This window comes from Ornithorhynchus anatinus, chromosome 5, assembly GCF_004115215.2.
Source record: "Ornithorhynchus anatinus isolate Pmale09 chromosome 5, mOrnAna1.pri.v4, whole genome shotgun sequence".
In the NCBI taxonomy this organism is placed as follows: domain Eukaryota; kingdom Metazoa; phylum Chordata; class Mammalia; order Monotremata; family Ornithorhynchidae; genus Ornithorhynchus; species Ornithorhynchus anatinus.
Genome location: NC_041732.1, coordinates 5733491 through 5753641, shown reverse-complemented (window position 1 = coordinate 5753641; position 20151 = coordinate 5733491). Strand labels below are relative to the sequence as shown.

At 49.7% G+C, this 20151-nt stretch overlaps 1 protein-coding gene and 1 non-coding gene across 3 annotated transcripts; one reads left to right on the top strand and one right to left on the bottom strand.

The window, feature by feature from the left end:
- The first annotated feature begins 5643 nt into the window (after nucleotides 1–5643).
- Nucleotides 5644–18971, top strand: SLC51B (solute carrier family 51 subunit beta). Of its 2 annotated transcripts, none has more exons than XM_016226667.3 (4): nucleotides 5644–5887; nucleotides 12427–12605; nucleotides 13305–13395; nucleotides 18520–18971. In XM_016226667.3, the coding sequence occupies exons 2-4, from the start codon at nucleotides 12524–12526 to the stop codon at nucleotides 18719–18721; spliced, it is 375 nt and encodes a 124-aa protein (XP_016082153.1). In that variant the 5' UTR covers nucleotides 5644–5887; nucleotides 12427–12523; the 3' UTR covers nucleotides 18722–18971. The 2 variants fall into 2 exon arrangements, with proteins under 2 accessions (XP_016082153.1, XP_007661698.1); XM_007663508.3 differs by having other exon boundaries at nucleotides 12424–12605.
- Nucleotides 8744–8815, bottom strand: TRNAT-UGU. The gene has a single exon. It is a non-coding gene; the product is annotated as a tRNA-Thr (tRNA).
- Nucleotides 18972–20151: the final 1180 nt, after the last annotated feature.

Genomic DNA, 20151 nt, shown 5'->3' with positions numbered 1-20151 from the left:
AATGGACCCATTGAAGATGGACACCCTAGGAATAAGCCAACTGAAATGGACTGCTATTGGGCATTTCCAATCGAATGAGCACATCATCTACTACTCTGCCCATGCTGAAAAGAGAGAAATGGCGTAGCAGTAATTGTAGCAAAGAAAATTGCTAAGACAGTTATTGGATATAATGCTATCAATGATTGATATCTATTAGGTTCAGAAGAAAACCATTCAATATGACGATACTTCAGGTGTACACCCCAACAACAGATGCAGAGCCGGAAGAAATAAGTTTTACGATGAAGTTCAGACAGAGATTGATAAAAGCTGCAAGTAAGATGTGTTGATTATCACTGGGGATTGGAATGCCAAAGTTGGTAATGGAATGGAAATGAAGGTTGTTGGAAAACACGGCCTTGGAAATCGGAAACAAGCCCGGGGACTGACTTACTGATTTCTGTGAATCGAATGACATTTTTATCGCCAACACCTTTTTTATACAACCATAGTGATGACTGTGTATATGGACTTCACCAGATGAACTATATAGAAATCAAATAGTCTATTTGTAGAAAGTGATGGAGGAGTTCTATTTTGGCAGCAAAAACACGGCCTGGAGCTGACTGGGAAACAGATCATGAGCTGTTCATGTGTAAACTCAGGCTAAAACTTAGAAAGATCAATCATGCCTTACAGCTGCCCAAATATGACCTGTCGAATATTCCCCCTGTATTTAAAGATCATGTAAAAAATAGATTTGAGGCGCTTAATCTCACAGACAAGGAACCAGAGGAAATGTGGACGGAGATTAAAAATGTCATCAAGGAAGAAAATGACCTGGTATTCCAAAAGGTCAGGAAGAAGAAAAAGCCAAAATGAACATCAAACATAATTCTGGCGGTAGCCAAAGAAAGGAAGGAAGCAAAAATCAGAAGACAAAAGAACCCGGCTAAAGAACTGAACCGAGAATTTCAGCTCTCCACCAGGAAGGACCAACAGGAATATTATAACAACGTATGTAAAGAAATGGAAGTCAATAACAAACGTGGGCATCCAAGATCACGATTTCAGAGGATTAAGGAAATTAAGGGAACATTTCGCCCTCGGATTGGCTTTGTCAAAAGCAAAGATGGACTGACTATACATGATACTGATGGAATCAAACAAAGATGGAAAGAAAACTCACAGGAACTCCACCAGAAAGACAGCAATATACAAGAAGTATTTGAAGAAGCTCCTTTTGAATTACAGCCACTCTTCATGGAGAGTGAAGTCAGGTCAGCTTTACACTACCTCGACAAAGACGAGGCACCTGGCTTTGATAGGCTCCTTATTGAGGTGTTTCAGGCAGTTGAAGAGGAATCGGTTAAAGTCCTTACCAAATTGTGTCGACAGGTCTGGCTAATCACTAGTGGCCGTCTGATTGGAAGAGATCAGTTTATGTTCCAACACCGAAGAAAGGAGATATGACTAAATGTGACAATTATCGTAAGGTTTCCTTGATCTCACAAGCCAGCAACCTACGGCTAAAAGTTATACAGCGTCTAATGGAGGCCTACGTGGAACGCGAATCGCCCGATGTTCAAGCAGGATTCCGGAAAGGATGAGGGACGTGAGATATTATTGCCGATGTCCTTTGGGTAATTGGAAGGACAAGAGAATATCAAAAGGAAGTCAGCGTGTGCTTTGTTGATTATAGTAAGGCTTTTGAATGTGTGGGTCACGAGAAACTATGGGCATACCGGACTATCTCATTGCATTAATAGGGTACCTCTATGACAAACAGGAGGCTACAGTAAGAACAGAATACGGAGAAACAGATAGGTTTCCCATTAGTAAGAGGGTGAAACAAGGATGTATCTTATCGCCTTATCTGTTCATGGTTTACACCGACAAACTAGTGAGAGAAGCAGGACTGGATGAAGATCAACAGGGAGTAAAGATTGGAGGAAAGGATATAAACAACCTTCATTATATTGATGATACAAGCCTACTAGCAGAAAGTGAAGAAGACTTGAGGGCTTATTATTCAAAGTTAAGGAACAGAGCAAAAAGATGGGCCTATATTTGAATGTCAAGAAAACAAAGATCATGACAACTGGAAGCTTTAACGCATCTGTAGTGGCCGGAGAGAAAATTGAAATAGTCGAGAGTTTTTCTCTCCAGGGATCGATTATCGATAATAAAGGAACTAGTAGCCAAGGAATACGCCAAAGATTAATGTTAGGGAGATTAGCTAAGAAGAGTCTGGAGAAAGTCAAGAAACGTGCTGATGTAATAATTGCCACAAAAATACAAACCGTCAACTCTACGATGTTTCCAGTGACAGTAAGTATGGACGGTGAAAAACAGGATAGAAAGAACATCGATTCTTTTGAAATGTGGGGTCGGAGAAGGCTTTGGTGAATACCATGGATTCCCGAAAAACAAACAAATGGATTTTGGAGCAAATTAAACCAAAGTGGTCTTCGGAAGGCCAAATGACTTGCCTTAAATTAGCATATTTTGGACACATAATCAGGAGGACTGATTCTCTGGAAAAGACACTGATGCTAGGAAAAATCCAGGGAAAACGTGGAAGAGGCAGACCGGCAGCTAGATGGATAGAGGCCATAACAACGATAAGGAAAGAACCATTAGAAAGTTTGGAAATTAGGGCAGAGCATGGGACATTCAGGAGAAAGCCTATCCATGGAGTCACAATGAATCGGAAAGGCCTCGATGGCACTTAATAATAATAATAATAATAAATATAAGAACTGTGGGGTTGTGGGTGTGGTGAATATCAAATATCTAGAGGTCACAGAGGCAAGTGCAAGAAGGCTTAATCCCGCATGGGGCTCACAAGTCTTAATCCCCATTTTGCAGATGAGGTAACTGAGGCACAGAGAAGTGAAGTGACTTGCCCACGGTCACACAGCTGACCCGTGGCAGGACTGGGATTAGAACCTGGGTCCTTCTGATTCCCGGGCCCGTGTTCTTCTCATAGGCCAGATTTGACAAGACCTGATCGTTTATCAATCAATCAATTCTATTTATTGAGCTTTTCCTGGGTGCAGAGCACTGTACTAAGTGCTTGGGAGAGTATGGTATAGCAATATAACATGTTTGCTCTCTAAATGAAGCTTGTCCCCTCCCCGTCCCGAACCCTGCTAAAATCCCCAGTTCTGCTCCCCACTCTGAAAAGTTAATAATAATAATAATAGTGATATTTGTTTAGCACTTACTACGTGCCAGGCACTGTATTATGGGCCTGGACGTCAGAAGGTCATGGGTTCTAATCTCAGCTCATCACTTGTCTGCTGGGTGGCCTTGGGCAAGTCACTTCACTTTTCTGTGCCTCAGTTACCTCATCTGTAAAATGGGAATTTAGACAGTGACACCCATGCAGGACAGGGACTGTGTCCAACCCGATTTGCTTGTAATAGTAATAATTATAATTATGGCATTTGCTAAGCACTTAGTATGTGCCAGACACTGTTCTAAGCGCTTAATCCCAGCGCTTAGTACAGTGCCTGGCAAATAGCAAGTGCTTAACAAATACCACAATTGTGACACGCAGATCTACATTTCCGCCCTTGTCCTCTCCCCCTCCCTTCAGGCTCGCATCTCCTCCCGCCTCCGGGACGTCTCCACCTGGATGTCGGCCCGCCACCTAAAACTCAACATGAGCGAGACTGAGCTCCTCATCTTCCCTCCCGAACCCGGTCCTCTCCCAGACTTCTCTATCACCGTCGATGGCACGACCGTCCTTCCCGTCTCTCGGGCCCGCGATCTCGGTGTCATCCTTGACTCGTCTCTCTCGTTCACCCCACGCATCCTATCCGTTACCGAGACCTGCCGGTTTCACCTCTACAATATCGCCAAGATCCGCCCTTTCCTCTCCACCCAGACGGCTACCTTACTGTTACGGGCTCTCGTTATATCCCGGCTAGACTACTGTGACAGCCTTCTCTCTGACCTCCCTTCCTCCTCTCTCGCCCCGCTCCGGTCTATTCTTCACTCCGCTGCCCGGCTCATCTTCCCGCAGAAACGATCTGGGCGTGTCACTCCCCTTCTTAAACGACTCCAGTGGTTGCCTATCCACCTCCGCTCCAAACAAAAACTCCTCACTCTAGGCTTCGAGGCTCTCCGTCACCTCGCCCCTTCCCACCTCTCCTCCCTTCTCTCTTTCCACCGCCCACCCCGCACGCTCCGCTCCTCCGCCGCCCACCTCCTCGCCGTCCCTCGGTCTCGCCCATCCCGCCGTCGACCCCCGGGCCGCGTCCTCCCGCGGTCCCGGAACGCCCTCCCTCCTCACCTCCGCCAAACTGATTCTCTTTCCCTCTTCAAAACCCTACTTAAAACTCACCTCCTCCGAGAGGCCTTCCCAGACTGAGCTCCTCTTCTCCCTCTACTCCCTCTGCCACCCCCCCCTTCACCTCTCCACAGCTAAACCCTCTTTTCCCCCCTTTTCCCTCTGCTCCTCCCCCTCTCCCTTCCCATCCCCACAGCACCGTACTCGTCCGCTCGACTGTATATATTTTCATTACCCTATTTATTTTGTTAATGAATTGTACATCGCCTCGATTCTATTTAGTCGCCATCGGTTTTTACGAGATGTTCTTCCCCTCGACTCTATCTATCGCCATCGTTCTCGTCCGTCCGTCTCCCCCGATTAGACCGTAAGCCCGTCAGACGGCAGGGACCGTCTCTATCCGTTGCCGACTTGTTCATCCCAAGCGCTTAGTACAGTGCTCTGCACATAGTAAGCGCTCAATAAATACTATTGAATGAATGAATGAATGATAATAACCATTAATAAAAATAGTTACTAAGCACTGGGGTGGATACAAGCAAATTGGATGGGACTTAGGGTCTCACAGTCTCAAGCCCCATATTAGAGATGAGGCAACTGTGGTCTCAGGAAGCGAAGGGACTTGTTCAAGGTCCTACAGCAGACAAGTGGCGGAGTCAGGATTAGAACCCATGACCTTTCGACTCACTGACCCGTGCTCTGTCAACTGCGCCATTCTGCTTGGCATCTAAACCCGCCCTTATTTCCTTGGTCCAGTTTGGTTCCTCTCAGGAGCGGCGCTCACCCTCTCTGCCCACAGGGCCTATCTCTTCTAACCCACACCAGCCTATGTTGCAATCTTCAGGGTTTCCTTTAAGGGGAAGCGAAGAGCTGTAAAAAGCGAGATCGCTTTAGTAAAGATCCCTCTCCCTTCTAGGACAAATGGTTAAATATTGATGCCACTGAGAGCAACACAAGAACAAGGATTTCGGCCTCATAGTGAGTCAAAACAGTCCCTCCCCGACAACCTCTGGCCCCCCCAAGACCCATATGGGGGTCTGGAGGGATGGGAAGGGGGCTCCGCTGTGTGACCTTGGGCAAGTCACTTAACCTCTCTGTGCCTCAGTTACCTCATCTGTAAAAATGCGGATTAAAAAATGTGAGCCCCACGGGGGACAATCTGATTACCCTATATCGACCCCAGTGCTTAGAACAGTGGTCTGCACATAGTAAGCATTTAACAAATGCCATAATTATTGTTACTATTATTATTATTATCATTAAACGACACTTTGTCGGGGAAGGACAAATGAGATCCTCCACATCCGACGAATCTTTTCTCTTCCGACTGATAGGATAAGATCTTAGTGATAGAATAACTAAGGCAAGGAAGACTTCAGAGTTCAGTTTAATGAAGAGTTCACTCACCTCACATCGTAAAGGTAAACTCCAGGATTGGGTGTGTTGCTATCAGCGGAGAGTGGCCTTCGGGTTTCGGGTTTATAAACACCGGGCGAGCAAGGGTGGTTCCAGCAAGGAGGGATCTTTGGAGCCAGGATCTGCCTTCTGCTGGGTCAAGGGGGGAAGAGGGGGAATCTTTCTCTGCCGCAAACTACCAGGAATCAGGTGAGTTTCCTTCTTGTTCTCTTCCCTCAGATGATCTGCTTTTCCACTTGGCTTCATGGGGGAGCAAGAATAAAGCCCTTAACAGATACAGATAATTATCGTTAATTATTATTGGCGGGGGAAGACGGACGCAACCCGATTTATAGAAGAAGGGAAAGGAGAAAGAGATGTGTGGATAAATAACTGCTTCAGTAGTAGGGTACATAAGTAGATTTGTACAGAAGTCCTGCAGGTGGGTGAGAGGGGATAATACTATAAATGTTAATAATAAAAGGTATTTGTTAAGCACTTACTATGTGTCAAATACTGTACCGAGCGCTGGGAGAGGTACTAGATTAACAGGTCAGATGCATTTCCTGCCCCACAGGGGGCTCACAGTCTAACTGGCAGGGAGAAAAGATATTGAATCCTTATTTTACAAATGAGAAAACTCAAGCCCAGAGAAATGAAGCGACTTACCTCAGATCACGCAAATCAGCGAAGCAGCGTAGCTTAGTGGAAAGAGCCCGGGCTTGGGAGTCAGAGGATGTGGGTTCTAATCCCGCCTCCACCACTTGTCTGCTGTGTGACCTTGGCCAAGTCACTTCACTTCTCCGGGCCTCCGTTACCTCATCTGTAAAATGGGGATTCAAAGTGTCAGCCCCACATGGGACAGCCTGATTACTCTGTATCTACCTCAGCGTTTAGAACAGTGCTCGGCACATCGTAAGCGCTTAACAAATACCATCATTATTATTATCATGCAAAAGACAAGTGGCAGATCCGGGATTAGAACCAGGATCCCTGACTCCCAGGCCCGTGTGCTTTCCACTAGGCCACACTGTTTCTTAAGGGCAGAGGTGGAAGAGGCAGAAAGACTGGTCCAATGGGTAGTGACCCAGGGAACCCCCCAATACAGAGGGGCAGTTTTTGATCCAGCAGCCTCTCTGGCCAGCAGCGGATGCTCACCCTGAATAATAATATTTGTTAAGCCCTTACTATGTGCCAAGCACTGTTCTAAGCACTGGGGTAGATACAAGGCCATCAGGTTGTCCCACCTTGGGCTCACAGCCTTAATCCCCATTTTCCAGGTGAGGGAACTGAGGCCCAGAGAAGTGAAGTGACCTGGCTCTGCCGCTTGTCAGCTGGGTGACTTTGGGCAAGTCACTTCACTTCTCTGTGCCTCAGTTACCTCATCTCTAAAATGGGGATTAAGACTGTGAGCCCCACGTGGGACAACTTGATCACCTTATATCCTCCCCAGGGCTTAGAACAGTGCTTTGCACATAGTAAGTGCTTAACAAATGCCATCATTATTATTATTATTATCCTCTGACCCCCAAGCCCGTGCTCTTTCCACTAAGCCATGCGGCTTCCCCCCGAAGAGAAAGTGCTGCAGTACCGGGTTTTTTTGTTAGTTTTTTGTGGTGTTTTTTAATGGTATCTATTAAGCGCTTCTCATGTGCCAAGGACTGTAATAATAATGATGTTGGTATTTGTTGAGCGCTTACTATGTGCAGAACACTGCCCTAAGCGCTGGGGTAGATACAGTGTAATCAGATTGTCCCACGTGAGGCTCGCAGTCTTAATCCCCATTTTACAGATGAGGGAACTGAGGCCCAGAGAAGTGAAGTGACTTGCCCACAGTCACCCAGCTGACAAGTGGCAGAGCCGGGATTCGAACCCATGACCTCTGACTCCCAAGCCCGGGCTCTTTCCACTGAGCCTGCTGCTTCCCAAGCTGTACAGACTGTACTAAGTGCTGGGGCAGATTCACGCTAATCACGTGGGACCCAGTTCATGTCCCCTACGGGGTTCAGAGTCTCAATCCCCATTTTACAGAGGAGGTAACCGTGGCACAGAGAAGCGAAGCGATTCGCCCAAGGTCACACAGCAGACCAGGGGCCGAGCCGGGATTAGACCCCTGACCCTTCTGACTCCCAGGCCCGGGTGCTCTACCCACCAGGCCGCACCGCTGCTTCTCTTATCAGTTGGGCAAGGACATTATTACCTGGACATTGACTTCCTGGCCATTTTTACCCTCCACCCAAAGGCAAACATTTGAGTCACCACAAATTTCCCCTTGGCGTCCGGCTGGTTTTCAAAACCAATGCAGTTTACTCATATGCAATCAAATAAATACAGCCCGACCTTGCTTTCTCGCCAAGGTGGGTCTGAAGGGGTAGATGGGTGGGGCTGGGTCAAAGGAGAATAATAATAATAATACAATAAGAAGAAGAAGAATAGTATTAGTTAAGCACCGACTACGTGCTTATTTAACACCGTACCAAGTGCTGAGGTAAAGACAAGATCGCATGGGGCTCACAGTCTAAAGAGGATAATAGTAAAAACAATAATTACGGTACTTTGTTCATTCGATCGCACTTATTGAGCGCTTCCTGTGTGCCGAGCGTAATAATAATAATGTTGGTATTTGTTAAGCGCTTATTATGTGCCGAGCACTGTTTAAGCGCTGGGGGAGATACAAGGTCATCAGGGTGTCCCATGTGGGGTTCACAGTCTTAATCCCCATTTTATTCATTCATTCAATAGTATTTTTGAGCGCTTACTATGTGCAGAGCACTGTACTAAGCGCTTGGAATATTCAATTCGGCAACAGATAGAAACAATCTCTGCCCAATGACGGGCTTACAGTCTAATCGGGGGAGACAGATGGACAAAAACAAAACAACATAAACACGATAAATAGAATCAAGATTTTACAGATGAGGTGACTGAGGCCCAGAGAAGTTAAGTGACTTGCCCAAAGTCACCCAGCTGATAAGTGGCGGAGCCGGGATTAGAACCCAAGACCTCTGACTCCTAAGCCCGTGCTCTTTCCACTGAGCCACGCTGCTTCTCAATATTAAAAAAACGTGGAGACGCCGGGGATCGAACCCGGGGCCTCATACATACAAAGCATGCGCTCCACCACCGAGCTACATCCCCCTGCTATTAAGCACTGTACTAAGCGCCTGGGAGAGTACAATAGAACAACCAACAGACTCATTCCCTGCCCACAAAGGAGCTTCCAGCCTAGAGGTACTTATTAAACGCTTACTAGATGCCAGGGCACTGTTCTAAGCACTGGAGCAGATGCAAGATATTCAGGTTGGGTGAGTAGGATGGGCCTGATGGAGCTTCCAGTCAACTCCACATCAGGTCAGGTAGGAGAACCCCCCCCTTTGAGGATGGGGGAGGTCGGCGGCCGCGGAGGAGCTACAACCAGAAGCAGCGTGGCTCAGTGGAAAGAGCCCGGGCTTGGGAGTCAGAGATCATGAGTTCGAATCCCGGCTCCGCCACTTGTCAGCTGTGTGACTTTGGGCCAGTCACTTCACTTCTCTGCGCCTCAGTGACCTCATCTGTAAGGATTAAGACTGTGAGCCCCACGTGGGACAACCTGATTGCCTCGTATCCACCCCGGCGCTTAGAACAGTGCTTTGCCACGTAGTAAGCGCTTAACAAATACCTTAATTATTATTATTATTATTAACCTGAGTCTTCCCATTCCGGGTTTGATCCTGGATCATGTGGACCGGGAGGGACTTTGATCTGGACTCCGTCCTTCTAATCCGCTTCTAGCTGTCTGCTTCCTCTTGCTGACCCAGCTGAGACACGCTCTCGGCGTTGTTTACGTTAGCGCTGAAGAGACCGTCTCAATTAAGTTGGCCAGATTTCAGGATGGAGGGCACAGGGCACGAGCGCCAGGCTGCCATATCTCGCCCTCGGCTCTGGCAGGGCTCGTGACGCTCAAGGACGAGGTGATTTCACATCCCTTCGTGAATAAACTGTCCTCTGAACCCTCTGTTAGTCACCCTTTGATACCGAGAAGCAGCATGGCGTAGTGGCTAGAGGGCGGGGCCGGGAGTCGGAAAGTCTTGGGTTCCAATCCCGACTCAGCCACTTGCCAGCTGCATGACCTTGAGCAAGTCACTTCACTTCTCTGGGCCTCAGGATTCTCATCTGGAAAATGGGGATTGAGACCGTGAGCCTCACGTAACTGTGTCCAACCTGATTTGCTTGTACAATAATAATAATAATGTTGGTATTTGTTAAGCGCTTACTATGTGCAGAGCACTGTTCTAAGCTCTGGGGTAGATACAGGATAATCAGGTTGACCCACGTGAGGGTCACAGTTAATCCCCATTTTACAGATGAGGTAACTGAGGCCCAGAGAAGTGAAGTGACTTGCCCACAGTCACACAGCTGACAAGTGGCAGAGCCGGGATTCGAACCCATGACCTCTGACTCCCAAGTCCGGGGTCTTTCCACTGAACCACGTCCACCCCAGCGCTCAGTACGGTGCCTGGCACATAGTAAGCGATTAACAAATACCACCATTATTATTACCCCATTTTCATCCCCCTTACATTCATCTCCCTATCTTTGTATTCTGCTGTTTTCTCTAGTGGTGATGATAATAATAGTGGTATTTGTTAGGCACTTACTATGTGCCAAGCACTGTTCTAAACGCTGGGGTATTTACAAGGTAATCAGGTTGTCCCACGTAGAGCTCACAGTCTTCATCCCCATTTTTACAGATGAGGTAACTGAGGCACAGAGAAGTTAAGTGACTTGCCAAGGTCACACGGCTGACAAGCGGCAAAGCCGGGATTAGAACCCAGGACCTCTGACTCTTCTATCTCAATCTTTGTCTCCCTCACTAGACTAAGTGTTCCTGAGGGCAAGGATCATGGGTTCTAATCCCAGCTCCGCCACTTGTCACCTGTGTGACTTTGGGCAAGTCACTTGACTTCTCTGGGCTTCAGTTCCCTCATCTGTAAAATGTGGATGAAGACTGTGAGCCCCACGTGGGGACAACCTGATTACCTTGTATCTACCCCAGCGCTTAGAACAGTGCTTGGCACATAGTAAGCACTTAACAAATACCATTATTATTATTATTATGTCTTCCAATTATATTGCACTGTCCCAGGTGCTTAGAACAATGTTGTGCATCCAGTACATTGCAAACTTCTTGAGGACAAGGACCTCGTCTTCCAATTATACTCTCCCAAGTGCTTAGTAAGCTCCTTGAGTCTTCCAACTGTATTGTCCTCTCCCAAGCACTTATTTTTTCTATTTGCTGAATCGCTTACTACGCGCCAGACACCGTACTAAGCACTGAGGTTGGACACAGATAATCGGGATAACTGGCTTGAAGATCCAGTCCCTGCACAGGGTTCACAGTCTTAATCTCCATTTTAGAGATGAGGCACCTGAAGCACAGAGAAGTTCGTGACTGCCCGAGGTCACAGAGCAGACAAGTGGGGGAGCCGGGATTCGAACCTGGGTCCTCTGACTCCCAGACCCAGGCTCTTTCCACTAGGCCACACTGCTTCTCAAGCCCTTAGTCCTGGGTCCTGCATTCAGGAGATTGGAAACTCTTTTAGGGCAGGCATTGTTTCGAGACTGCAAGCTCGTCGTGGGCAGCGAATGTCTGTTTATTGGTGTATTGCCCCCTCCTGAGGGTTTAGTACGGTGCTCTGCACACCGTAAGCGCTCAGTAAATACGACTGAATGACGAATGAATGTTTCTACCGACTGAATCGTAGCCTCTCGAGTGCAGTACGGTGCCCCCGCCCCCTTTCATGGTATTCGTTTAGTGTTTACTATGTGCCAAGCATTCCTCTAAGCACCTGGCTATTTTCAAGCTGATTACTCTGGGCACGGTCCCCGTCTCTCATGGGGCTCACAGCCTTAATCCCCATTTTGCCGACGAGGCAACTGAGGCACAGAGAAGTGAAGTGACTCACCCAGGGTCACACGGCAGACAAGTGACGGAGCTGATGTTAGACCGTGGGTCCTTCTGACTTCCAGGCCTGGACTCTAACCACTAGGCCACGCCGCTGCCTTGTAGGGGTTCATTCAAATCGATTGATTGATTGATTGATTGATTGACTGATTGACCGAGAGGAAGGTGTGGGGGAAAAGAGAGTGATGTTTTGATGCCGAATAACTTTTTGGACCAGTCTTTGTCAAAGACAGCAGCAGATCATTCTTGGGAACCATCAAACACTTCCTCCAGGCTCTTGTTGGTTGGGAGTCAGGAGACCGAGCTTCCAGTTCCCGATCACTGGTCCGCTGTGTGACTGGGGCAAGTCATTTCGCCTCGCTGATCCTCAGTTTCCCCACTTGTTATAATGGGGATAAGCAGTCCCGCTCCCTCCCTCTTAGGCTGTGAGCCCGGAATGGGACAGGGACGGGGCCCCGTCGGATCATCTTGCACCTTCCCCAGGGAAGCAGTGTGGCCTAATGGCTAGAGCCCGTGCCTGGGAGTCAGCAGGACCTGGGTTCTAATCCCAGCTCCTCCACCCGTCTGCTGTGTGACCTTGGGCAGGTCACTTCACTTCCCTGTGCCTCGGTTACCTCATCTGTAAAGTGGGAATTAAGACCGTGAGCCCCACGAGGGACGGGGACCCATTTACTTTGAATCTACCCTAGTGCACATAGTAAGCGCTTTACAAATACCATATTTTATTATTATTATTGGCACACGGCAAGTTCCTGATCGATACCAGTTGATCTCAGAGATTGACGGATCGATTCCTTCTTAGCAGCCGAGGCAGAGGGAGGTCCGAGGGAGATTTTGCCACAGGGAGACAGAGCACGGAGCCTCGAGGGCCCCACCTACCCTGAGCCACGGACGTCGGAGAAATGCCGCTCGGGCCTACCCCTGCTTCGGGCCGCTCTCCGGAAGAGTTGGAACAGTTGTGGTGGTATTACAGGACGGAGGATCGTAAGTGCCCACTTGTCACGGCTCCCTCTCCCCGGCGGCGCCGCCCCCCACCGCCCTCCGAGCCCGACCTCACGATCCCGCTCGGCCCAGCTCTCGGATGTCACCTGAGAGTTCCCATTCGGGCCCGAGCGGATCCAAAGTGGCGGCTTCCTGGCCTGTTCGCTCCCTGAAGCCTGCTCCCCTTTTCAATCCACTGCTCCCAGTGAAAAATTGTCCCCGCCTCCGCTTCCTCCCCTAGGGTGGAGGCAGAGCGGTCATCTCAGGGGGTCACACGATTGCAATTTCTGGGGCAGGGAGGGCCCTCGTCAGGACTCTCAGTAAAACATTTCGTCGAGCGAAAACACGGCTTCCGCACATCTGGACAGAGGTGTGAGGCTGAGCTCGGCCTAAGGGTCTCCCCTCGCCTCCAGCGAGCCCAACCGGTCCCTACGCCTCAGTTTCCTCACCTGTAGAAAGGGCCCGCTCCTCCCGCCCATCCTTCCCTCAGAGGAACACCACGAGGGCTAACGTATCCCAATCATTCTCCGGAAGCTTCCGGCTCTCCGGAAGTGAAGGGAGTGTTGACCCTCGGTCCTGACATTTAAGCCCAAGGGGCTGTCGTGTCCGCTGACATCTCGGAGGACCCGGGGTGGGGGCGGGCGGACAGATAAATCTGTCTCCTCTCGGCGTCTGAGGGCTCTGTCTGTGCTTCTCCTTCAGCCACCCCGTGGAATTACTCAATGCTGGTCCTCTCCTGTTTGGTTTTGGTGTTGGGACTCTCTCTCCTGGGAACTAACATCAGGAACAAAAGGTGAGAAGGGATGGGTCTTGGACCTTCGGGAATCTCCGGGGCGGCCTGGCTCCCAGAGGAGAGCAAGAGGCCGCGGCCTTTGGCCCAAACCCGATCCAGGTTCTGCCTCTTCTCCTTCCGCTGATCCGGCCCCTGGGCTCCCCCGTCCTGACGACACTCTAGACTGAAAGCTCGCTGTGGGCAGGAAATGTGTCTGTTATATCCTTATACTGTCCTCTCCCAAGCGCTTAGCCCAATGTTTTGCACACAGTAAGGGCTCAGTAAATGTCAGTGATTGATTGATTGCGGAGAGGGAGTTACAAAGGGAGAAACACGAGCTGGGCAGGCCCCGAGGAGGCTTACGATCAGGCAGGGGGAAGGAAGGGCAGACTAGAGAAGCAGCAGATAGGGCGCAGGCTTGGAGTGGGAAGGACCTCCTCCGCCACTTGCCTGCTGTGTGACCTTGGGCAAGTTGCTTCACTTCTCTGTGCCTCAGTTCCCTCATCTGTAAAATGGGGATTAGGACTGTGTCCAACCTGATTAGCTTGTATCTATCCCAGAGCTTCGGACAGTGCCTGGCACATAGTAAATGCTTAACAAATACCACAAGAAAAAGAAGATCCTAAACACGGACCACCCGACGACTAAATGAGGCCTAACCACTCCCTCGGCACAGGCTGGTGGAATTAGCGCCCCGAATTCTGTTGCATTGTACTCTCCAAGCGCTTAGCACAGTGCTCTGCACATAGTACGTGCTTGATAAATACGACTGACGGACTGATGGGACCGGGAGTCAAGAGATTCAGTTCTAAGCAGCCGTACAGAAGCAGCGTGGTTTACTGGATAGAGCATGGGCCTGGGAGTCAGAAGGTCATGGGTTCTAATCCCAGCTCCGCCTCAGGCCTGCTGTAGGATCTTGGGCAAGTCGCTTCACTTCTCTGGGCCTCAGTTACCTCATCTGGAAAATGGGGATTGAGCGTGTGCGGCCTGTGTGGGACAGGGACTGAATCCAATCTAACTTGTATCTACCCCAGTGCTCAGAACAGTGCTTGGCACATAGTAAGCGCTTAACAAATACCATCATTATTAATACCAGCACCACCATGTGCCCACAGGGTGGCTTTGGTCAAATTACGTAACCTCTCTGGATCTCAGTTGTTGGGGGGATGAAAGGGTTGACCCTGATGGGGAGGTTTGCATTCCTAAATTGAAGTAGCATAGTCTCATGGCTAGAGCACAGGTCTGGGATTCAGAAGGACCTGGGTTCTAATCCCAGCTCTGCCACTTGTCTGCTGCGTGACCTTGGGCAGGTCTCTTCGCTTCTCTGGGCCTCAGTTACCTCATCTGTAAAATGGGGTTCAAGACCGAGAGCCCCGTGTGGGACAGGGACTGTGTCCAACCTGATTAGCTGGGACCTACCCCAATGCTTAGAACGGTTCTTGACACAAAGTAGGTGCTTAATTAATACCATCATTATTGTTATTACCAGCTCCCCAAAATAGGCAGGCAAGAGAACTTTGTGTCCAGTGCTAAGGACGTAAGAGCTAGGGGAAACTGACCAACTAAAAGCTGACTTGAGCCCTCTCCTTCGCACCAAACATGTGGACGTGTATAGGATTTTATCATCATCATCATTATTATATTTGTTAAGCACTTACTATGTGTCAAACACTATTCTAAGCACTGGGGTAGATCCAAGTTAATCAGACTGGACACAGTCCCTGTCCCACTTGGGGCTCACAGTCTAAGTAGGAGGGAGAACAGGGGTTTAATCCCCCTTTTAGAGATGAGGGAACTGAGGCCCAGAGAAGTTAAGTGACTTGCCCAAGGTCATTCAGCAGGAAATTGGCAGCGCCAGGATTAGAACCAATCAATTAAACATAATTGTTGAGCACTTACCACGTGCAGAGCACTGTAAGAAGCGCTTGGGTGGGTACAACATAGGTAGGCGCTAAGCCACGTCGCTTCTTTTTACAGCACAAGAGATTCATTTGCAAGGGCTGGCGAAGCGTTTGTGACAGGAAAGGGCACCCTTGTCCTTCTCAATAGTCTGTGGGCAGGAAAGGAAATGACCAGAGGGCTCTGCTCTCTGGGGCGGGTGGGTGTTCGCACAATAAAACTGGGAGCCCGCGAGGCGGCAAAGGTCCAGAGAGAGCAGGATCCGGGGAGTTCCGGGTAATAAACTCAGCTTTCAGCACACAGTGGGTGTCCCTCGCTGACGGTGATCCGCTGCAGACGAGACCTAACTTGGCCCCCTTTCCTTGGTCGAGGGCAACTGGGGGAGAGGCTGCCGGGTGGAAAGAGCACGGGCTTTGGAGTCAGGGCTCATGAGTTCGAATCCCAGCTCTGCCACTTGTCAGCTGTGTGACTGTGGGCAAGTCACTTAACTTCTCGGTGCCTCAGTTCCCTCATCTGTAAAATGGGGATTAAGACTGTGAGCCCCACGTGGGACAACCTGATTCCCCTGTGTCTACCCCAGCGCTTAGAACAGTGCTCTGCACATAGTAAGCGCTTAACAAATACCAACATTATTATCCTGGCTCATGTTCTTCATCTCTCAAACGGTCTGTTGGCGCCCTTTTTATGGTACTTGTTGAGCGCTTACTCTATGCCAGGCTCTGTACTGAGCGCCGGGGCAGATAGAAGTTAAACAGTTTGGACACGGTCCGTGTCCCACACGGGGCTCGCAGAATTAATCCCCACAGATGAGGGAAGGGAGGCTCAGATTTATGAAAAGATTTGCCCGAGGTCCCACAGCAGACAAGTGGCAGAGCCGGGATTAGAACCCGGGTCCTTCCGGCTCCCAGGCCCGGGCTCTAACCACCAGGCCGTGCTTGCTTCCCATAAATACTTTCTTTGACCGTGATCCTTGTATGGGACAGGGACAGCAACCGATTATCTCGCGTCTACTCAGGTGCTCGGAACAGAGTTTGGCAAATTGTCGGTGTTTAAATAATACCATCGACGTCATCTCCTAAATCACAAACGGCAGTGGCATAGACCGTAAAGGACAAGTCCGTCTAAACAACGGAAGCCCAGCCATATAATTGATGAAGGAGGAGGAGGAGAGGGGAATTAAAGAGGGGAAAGGAGGAAAAAAAATAAAACACCCATCCTCAGCTCCTGTGTATATTCGGTTGTACGTTCAATTAGTTTCTCTGATTTATTCCGATAGTTCACCCCGGTATGTGCATTCTGTTCCTTTGTTCTTCCTCCCCATCCCATGATGTATAAATATTTTGTCTATCTGTCTCTTCCATTAGAATGGGAGATTCTTAGCGTCTTCTGCTTAATATAGGATGTCATACTCAGTAAGTGCTCAATAAATATCAATATGACTACACTTACTGAGTCACGTTAGGTTCCTCCTGAAAGGCTCCCTGGAGGAGGCGGTCTTTAGCCCCGGTGGATCAAAGCGGCAGGAGAAAGGAGTCAGTCAGGCAATCGTATTTATTGAGTCCTTACTGTGTGCAGAGCGCTGTACTAAGCGCCTGGGAAAGACAACAGGACGGGCACATTCCCTGCCCACAACTAAGCGAGAATCTAAGTCCCGTAGAACAAAGGTGACCGTACAGTCCACTGTATCAATCGATCGTATTTATTGAGCCCTTACTGTGTGCACAGCACTGTACTAAGCACTTGGGAGAGTGCGACATAACGATATAACAGGCACATTTCCTGCCCACAACTCAGCGAGAATCTAGGTCCCTTAGAACGCAGGTGACCATATAGTCCACTTTATCTGTCAGTCGATCGGATTTATTGAGCATTTACTGTCTGCAGAGCACTGTGCCAAGCACTTGGGAGAGTACAATACCACATTATAATAATCACATTTCCCTCCCACAGCCAAGCAGGAATGTCCCTTAGAACAGAGGTGACCATACAGTCCACTTTATCAGTCAGTCAATGGTATTTATTAAACACTTCCTGTGTGCAGAGCACTGTGCTAAGAGCTTGGGAGAATACAGTATAACAATAAACAGAGACATTCCCTGCCCACAATGAGCTTACGGTCTGGACAGTCCAGGACAGAAGCAGCATGGCCTAAAAGATAGACCACGGACCTGGGAGCGAGAAGGACGTGGGTTCTAATCCCCACTCCGCCACTCGCCTGCTGTGGGACCTTGGGCATGTCACTTAACTTCTCAACGCCTCAGTTCCCTCATCTGCAAAAGGGAGCTTGAGACTGTGAGCCCACGTAGGCCAGGGGCTGTGTCCAACCCAATTTTCCTTGGATCTATCCCAGCGCTTAGTAAGTGCCCGGCACATAGTAAGCGCTCAACGAATACCATCATCATCATCGGATGCGAGTGGACCCGTAAAATGTCAGAAAAACAGAGGAATGTCCACAGTCAGGCTGCCCTGCCCCCTCCTCCCGCCCCCAGATACTCCGGGTACCGTTCATGCTTGGCACCACGTCTGGGCTGGAGCACACTCGGTCCTCCATCTAGGAACCAGGGCGTTGTGAGATTTGCCGTCCAGTTGTCCCAGATGCCGAGGGATTTCAATCCGACTCCCTTCCCTCCCCTCACGGCCCCTGGGAGCGGAGGAAGGGGGAAGACGGGTCCCGGTCTAGCACTGTGTCCCGTCTCGGATTCCGACACGACGGGACTCTTCACCCCCCGCCCCTTCGATCGATCAAGAAGCAGCACGGTCTAAGAGCCCAGGCCTCGGAATCAGAAGGACCTGGGTTCTAGTCCCGGCTCCGCCGCTCGTCTGCTGGGTGACCTCGGGCACTTTTCACTTCTCGGCGCCTCAGTTCCCTCAGCTGTAAAATGAGGATTAAGAGTATGAGCCCCATGTGGGACACGGACCCAAAGTAGCTTGTACAACCCCAGTACAGCGCCTGGCGTGTAGTAAGCCCTTAACCAACACCGTAAAAAATAACCAACCGATCAGTGGGATTTATTGAGCGCTTACTGTGTGCAGAGCACTGTACTTTAAACGTTTGGGACAGTACGATATGACAGAGTTGGTAGACACGTTCCTGGCCCGCAGGGAGATTAGTCCTCAGAGCCCTGAAATGCAGTCATCTTATCACTCGCCCTCGCCTTCTGGGGCGACGGGTCAGCCCAAATCCGGCCTCCAAGCCGGCTAACATCCCGTCTGCTTCTTTTTCTCACTCTGCTTTTTCTCCCTTAGAATTCGGAAGACACGGGCAAGAGAGAAACAACTGGCCGAGGCGTATTCCCAGAGCTGCTCTAAGCCTTTGAAGGACAGCGAAGACTTAAATAGCATAAAAGACGGTTTCCTTTCAGAAGAGCCCACGGCGGGCCAGACGATTGAGTTGAAGGAGAGACAGTTTACCGATGTTAAAGAGGAATCAACAGAAGCGGATGTCTAGTGAGAGCTGAAGGGGTTTGACAAACAGAAACCTGAGCGACGTTCTGTATGCCAAAACGGCTCCACAGCCAGGCACTTTGAAGGGCTGAAATCACCAGCTTGACGTGAATTGGATCGAGGCAGGGATAAACATGCAGGGGTTTGCGGGTACTCTGGCCTAGTGAAAAGAGCCCGACCTGAGTTCTAGATCCACCTCCGCCACTTGCCTGCCGTGTGACTTGGGGAAAGGCACTTTGCTTCTCTGTACCTCAGTTTCCTCATCTGGAAAACAGGGCTTCAATACCCGTTCTCCTTCCCGGACTGTGAGCCTCATCTGGGACAGGGACTGTGTCTGACCTGATTACCCTGTAACTCCCCGGTGCTTAGTACAATGCTTGGCGTATAGTAAGTGCTTAAATACCACCGTTATTATTATTATTATTAAAGTGTGGGGTTTTTTTTCCGATAATGCCACCACGTCCGCTGCCTCAGGCCCCAACGAGTTTAGCGGGGTTGGAAGACTAACTGATCTTCTTCCCATCCTTCCCTCTTTTTCCCATTATTCCCACTAGCTTTTTGGCTCCCACAGCCCTCTCTGACGGGCATAAAAGGAGGCCCGGCAGCAGATGGGATAGCAGCACTCTCAAACGCAGGCTCCAGCCCAGACCCGGGGAGCGTAGAATGCCATTAATGATTGCTCATTTTACTTGAAAGAGCCTACGCTCCTTCAGGGCACTGAGATGTTTACAAGTGTACTGTAGAGCCGGTATTTCTCCCCGTGGATCGATGATGGGTTTTCAGATTAAATCACTCCGAAGCATAAACACGCTCAAACCAAAGGAAGCGTCCTTATCCTTTGGAAACGCCGGTTTCCGCGGCCGTACTCCCCGGGCCCTCCCGCCTCCGTGAACCCACCCGCGACTCTAAGCGGGACTGCCGCTCCGCGGTCTCCCCCGGCTTCCTCAAACGCCCAACGGCCCAGTTAGGCGGGATCGGCCCGCCGGAGATTTCCGAAAAGACGTCGACTCCGTACGACGGAGCCGGTTAAAACAGACGCTTTCCGAGAAAGTCGCCTTCTCGTTTACAGAGAGGTCGTAAGGAGGATGCGGGGGGTGGTCATTGAAATGGAGGCCTGATTGGGTGAAATACCGTACTCATACATATAAGTACACACAGACCCGGATCCCGCTAGTTGGGATATTTTCTCTGGAGGCAGTCCTTGAACCTAGGAGCCTCCTGGGGGACAGGGACCGGGTCTGATCTGATCGCACGGTATCAACCGGCGCTTAGCGCAGTTCTAGGCCCAGAATAAGCGCCGAACAAGTATCTATTATTATATTATAATAATCATTTTACCCCAACGGGGGAAATGTAAGGCGTCGGTCACCCCCCTTCGCCGCCCCCCGACTTATTTAGAGAGGTCACCCACCAGGGGCCGCTGGAAACGAAGGC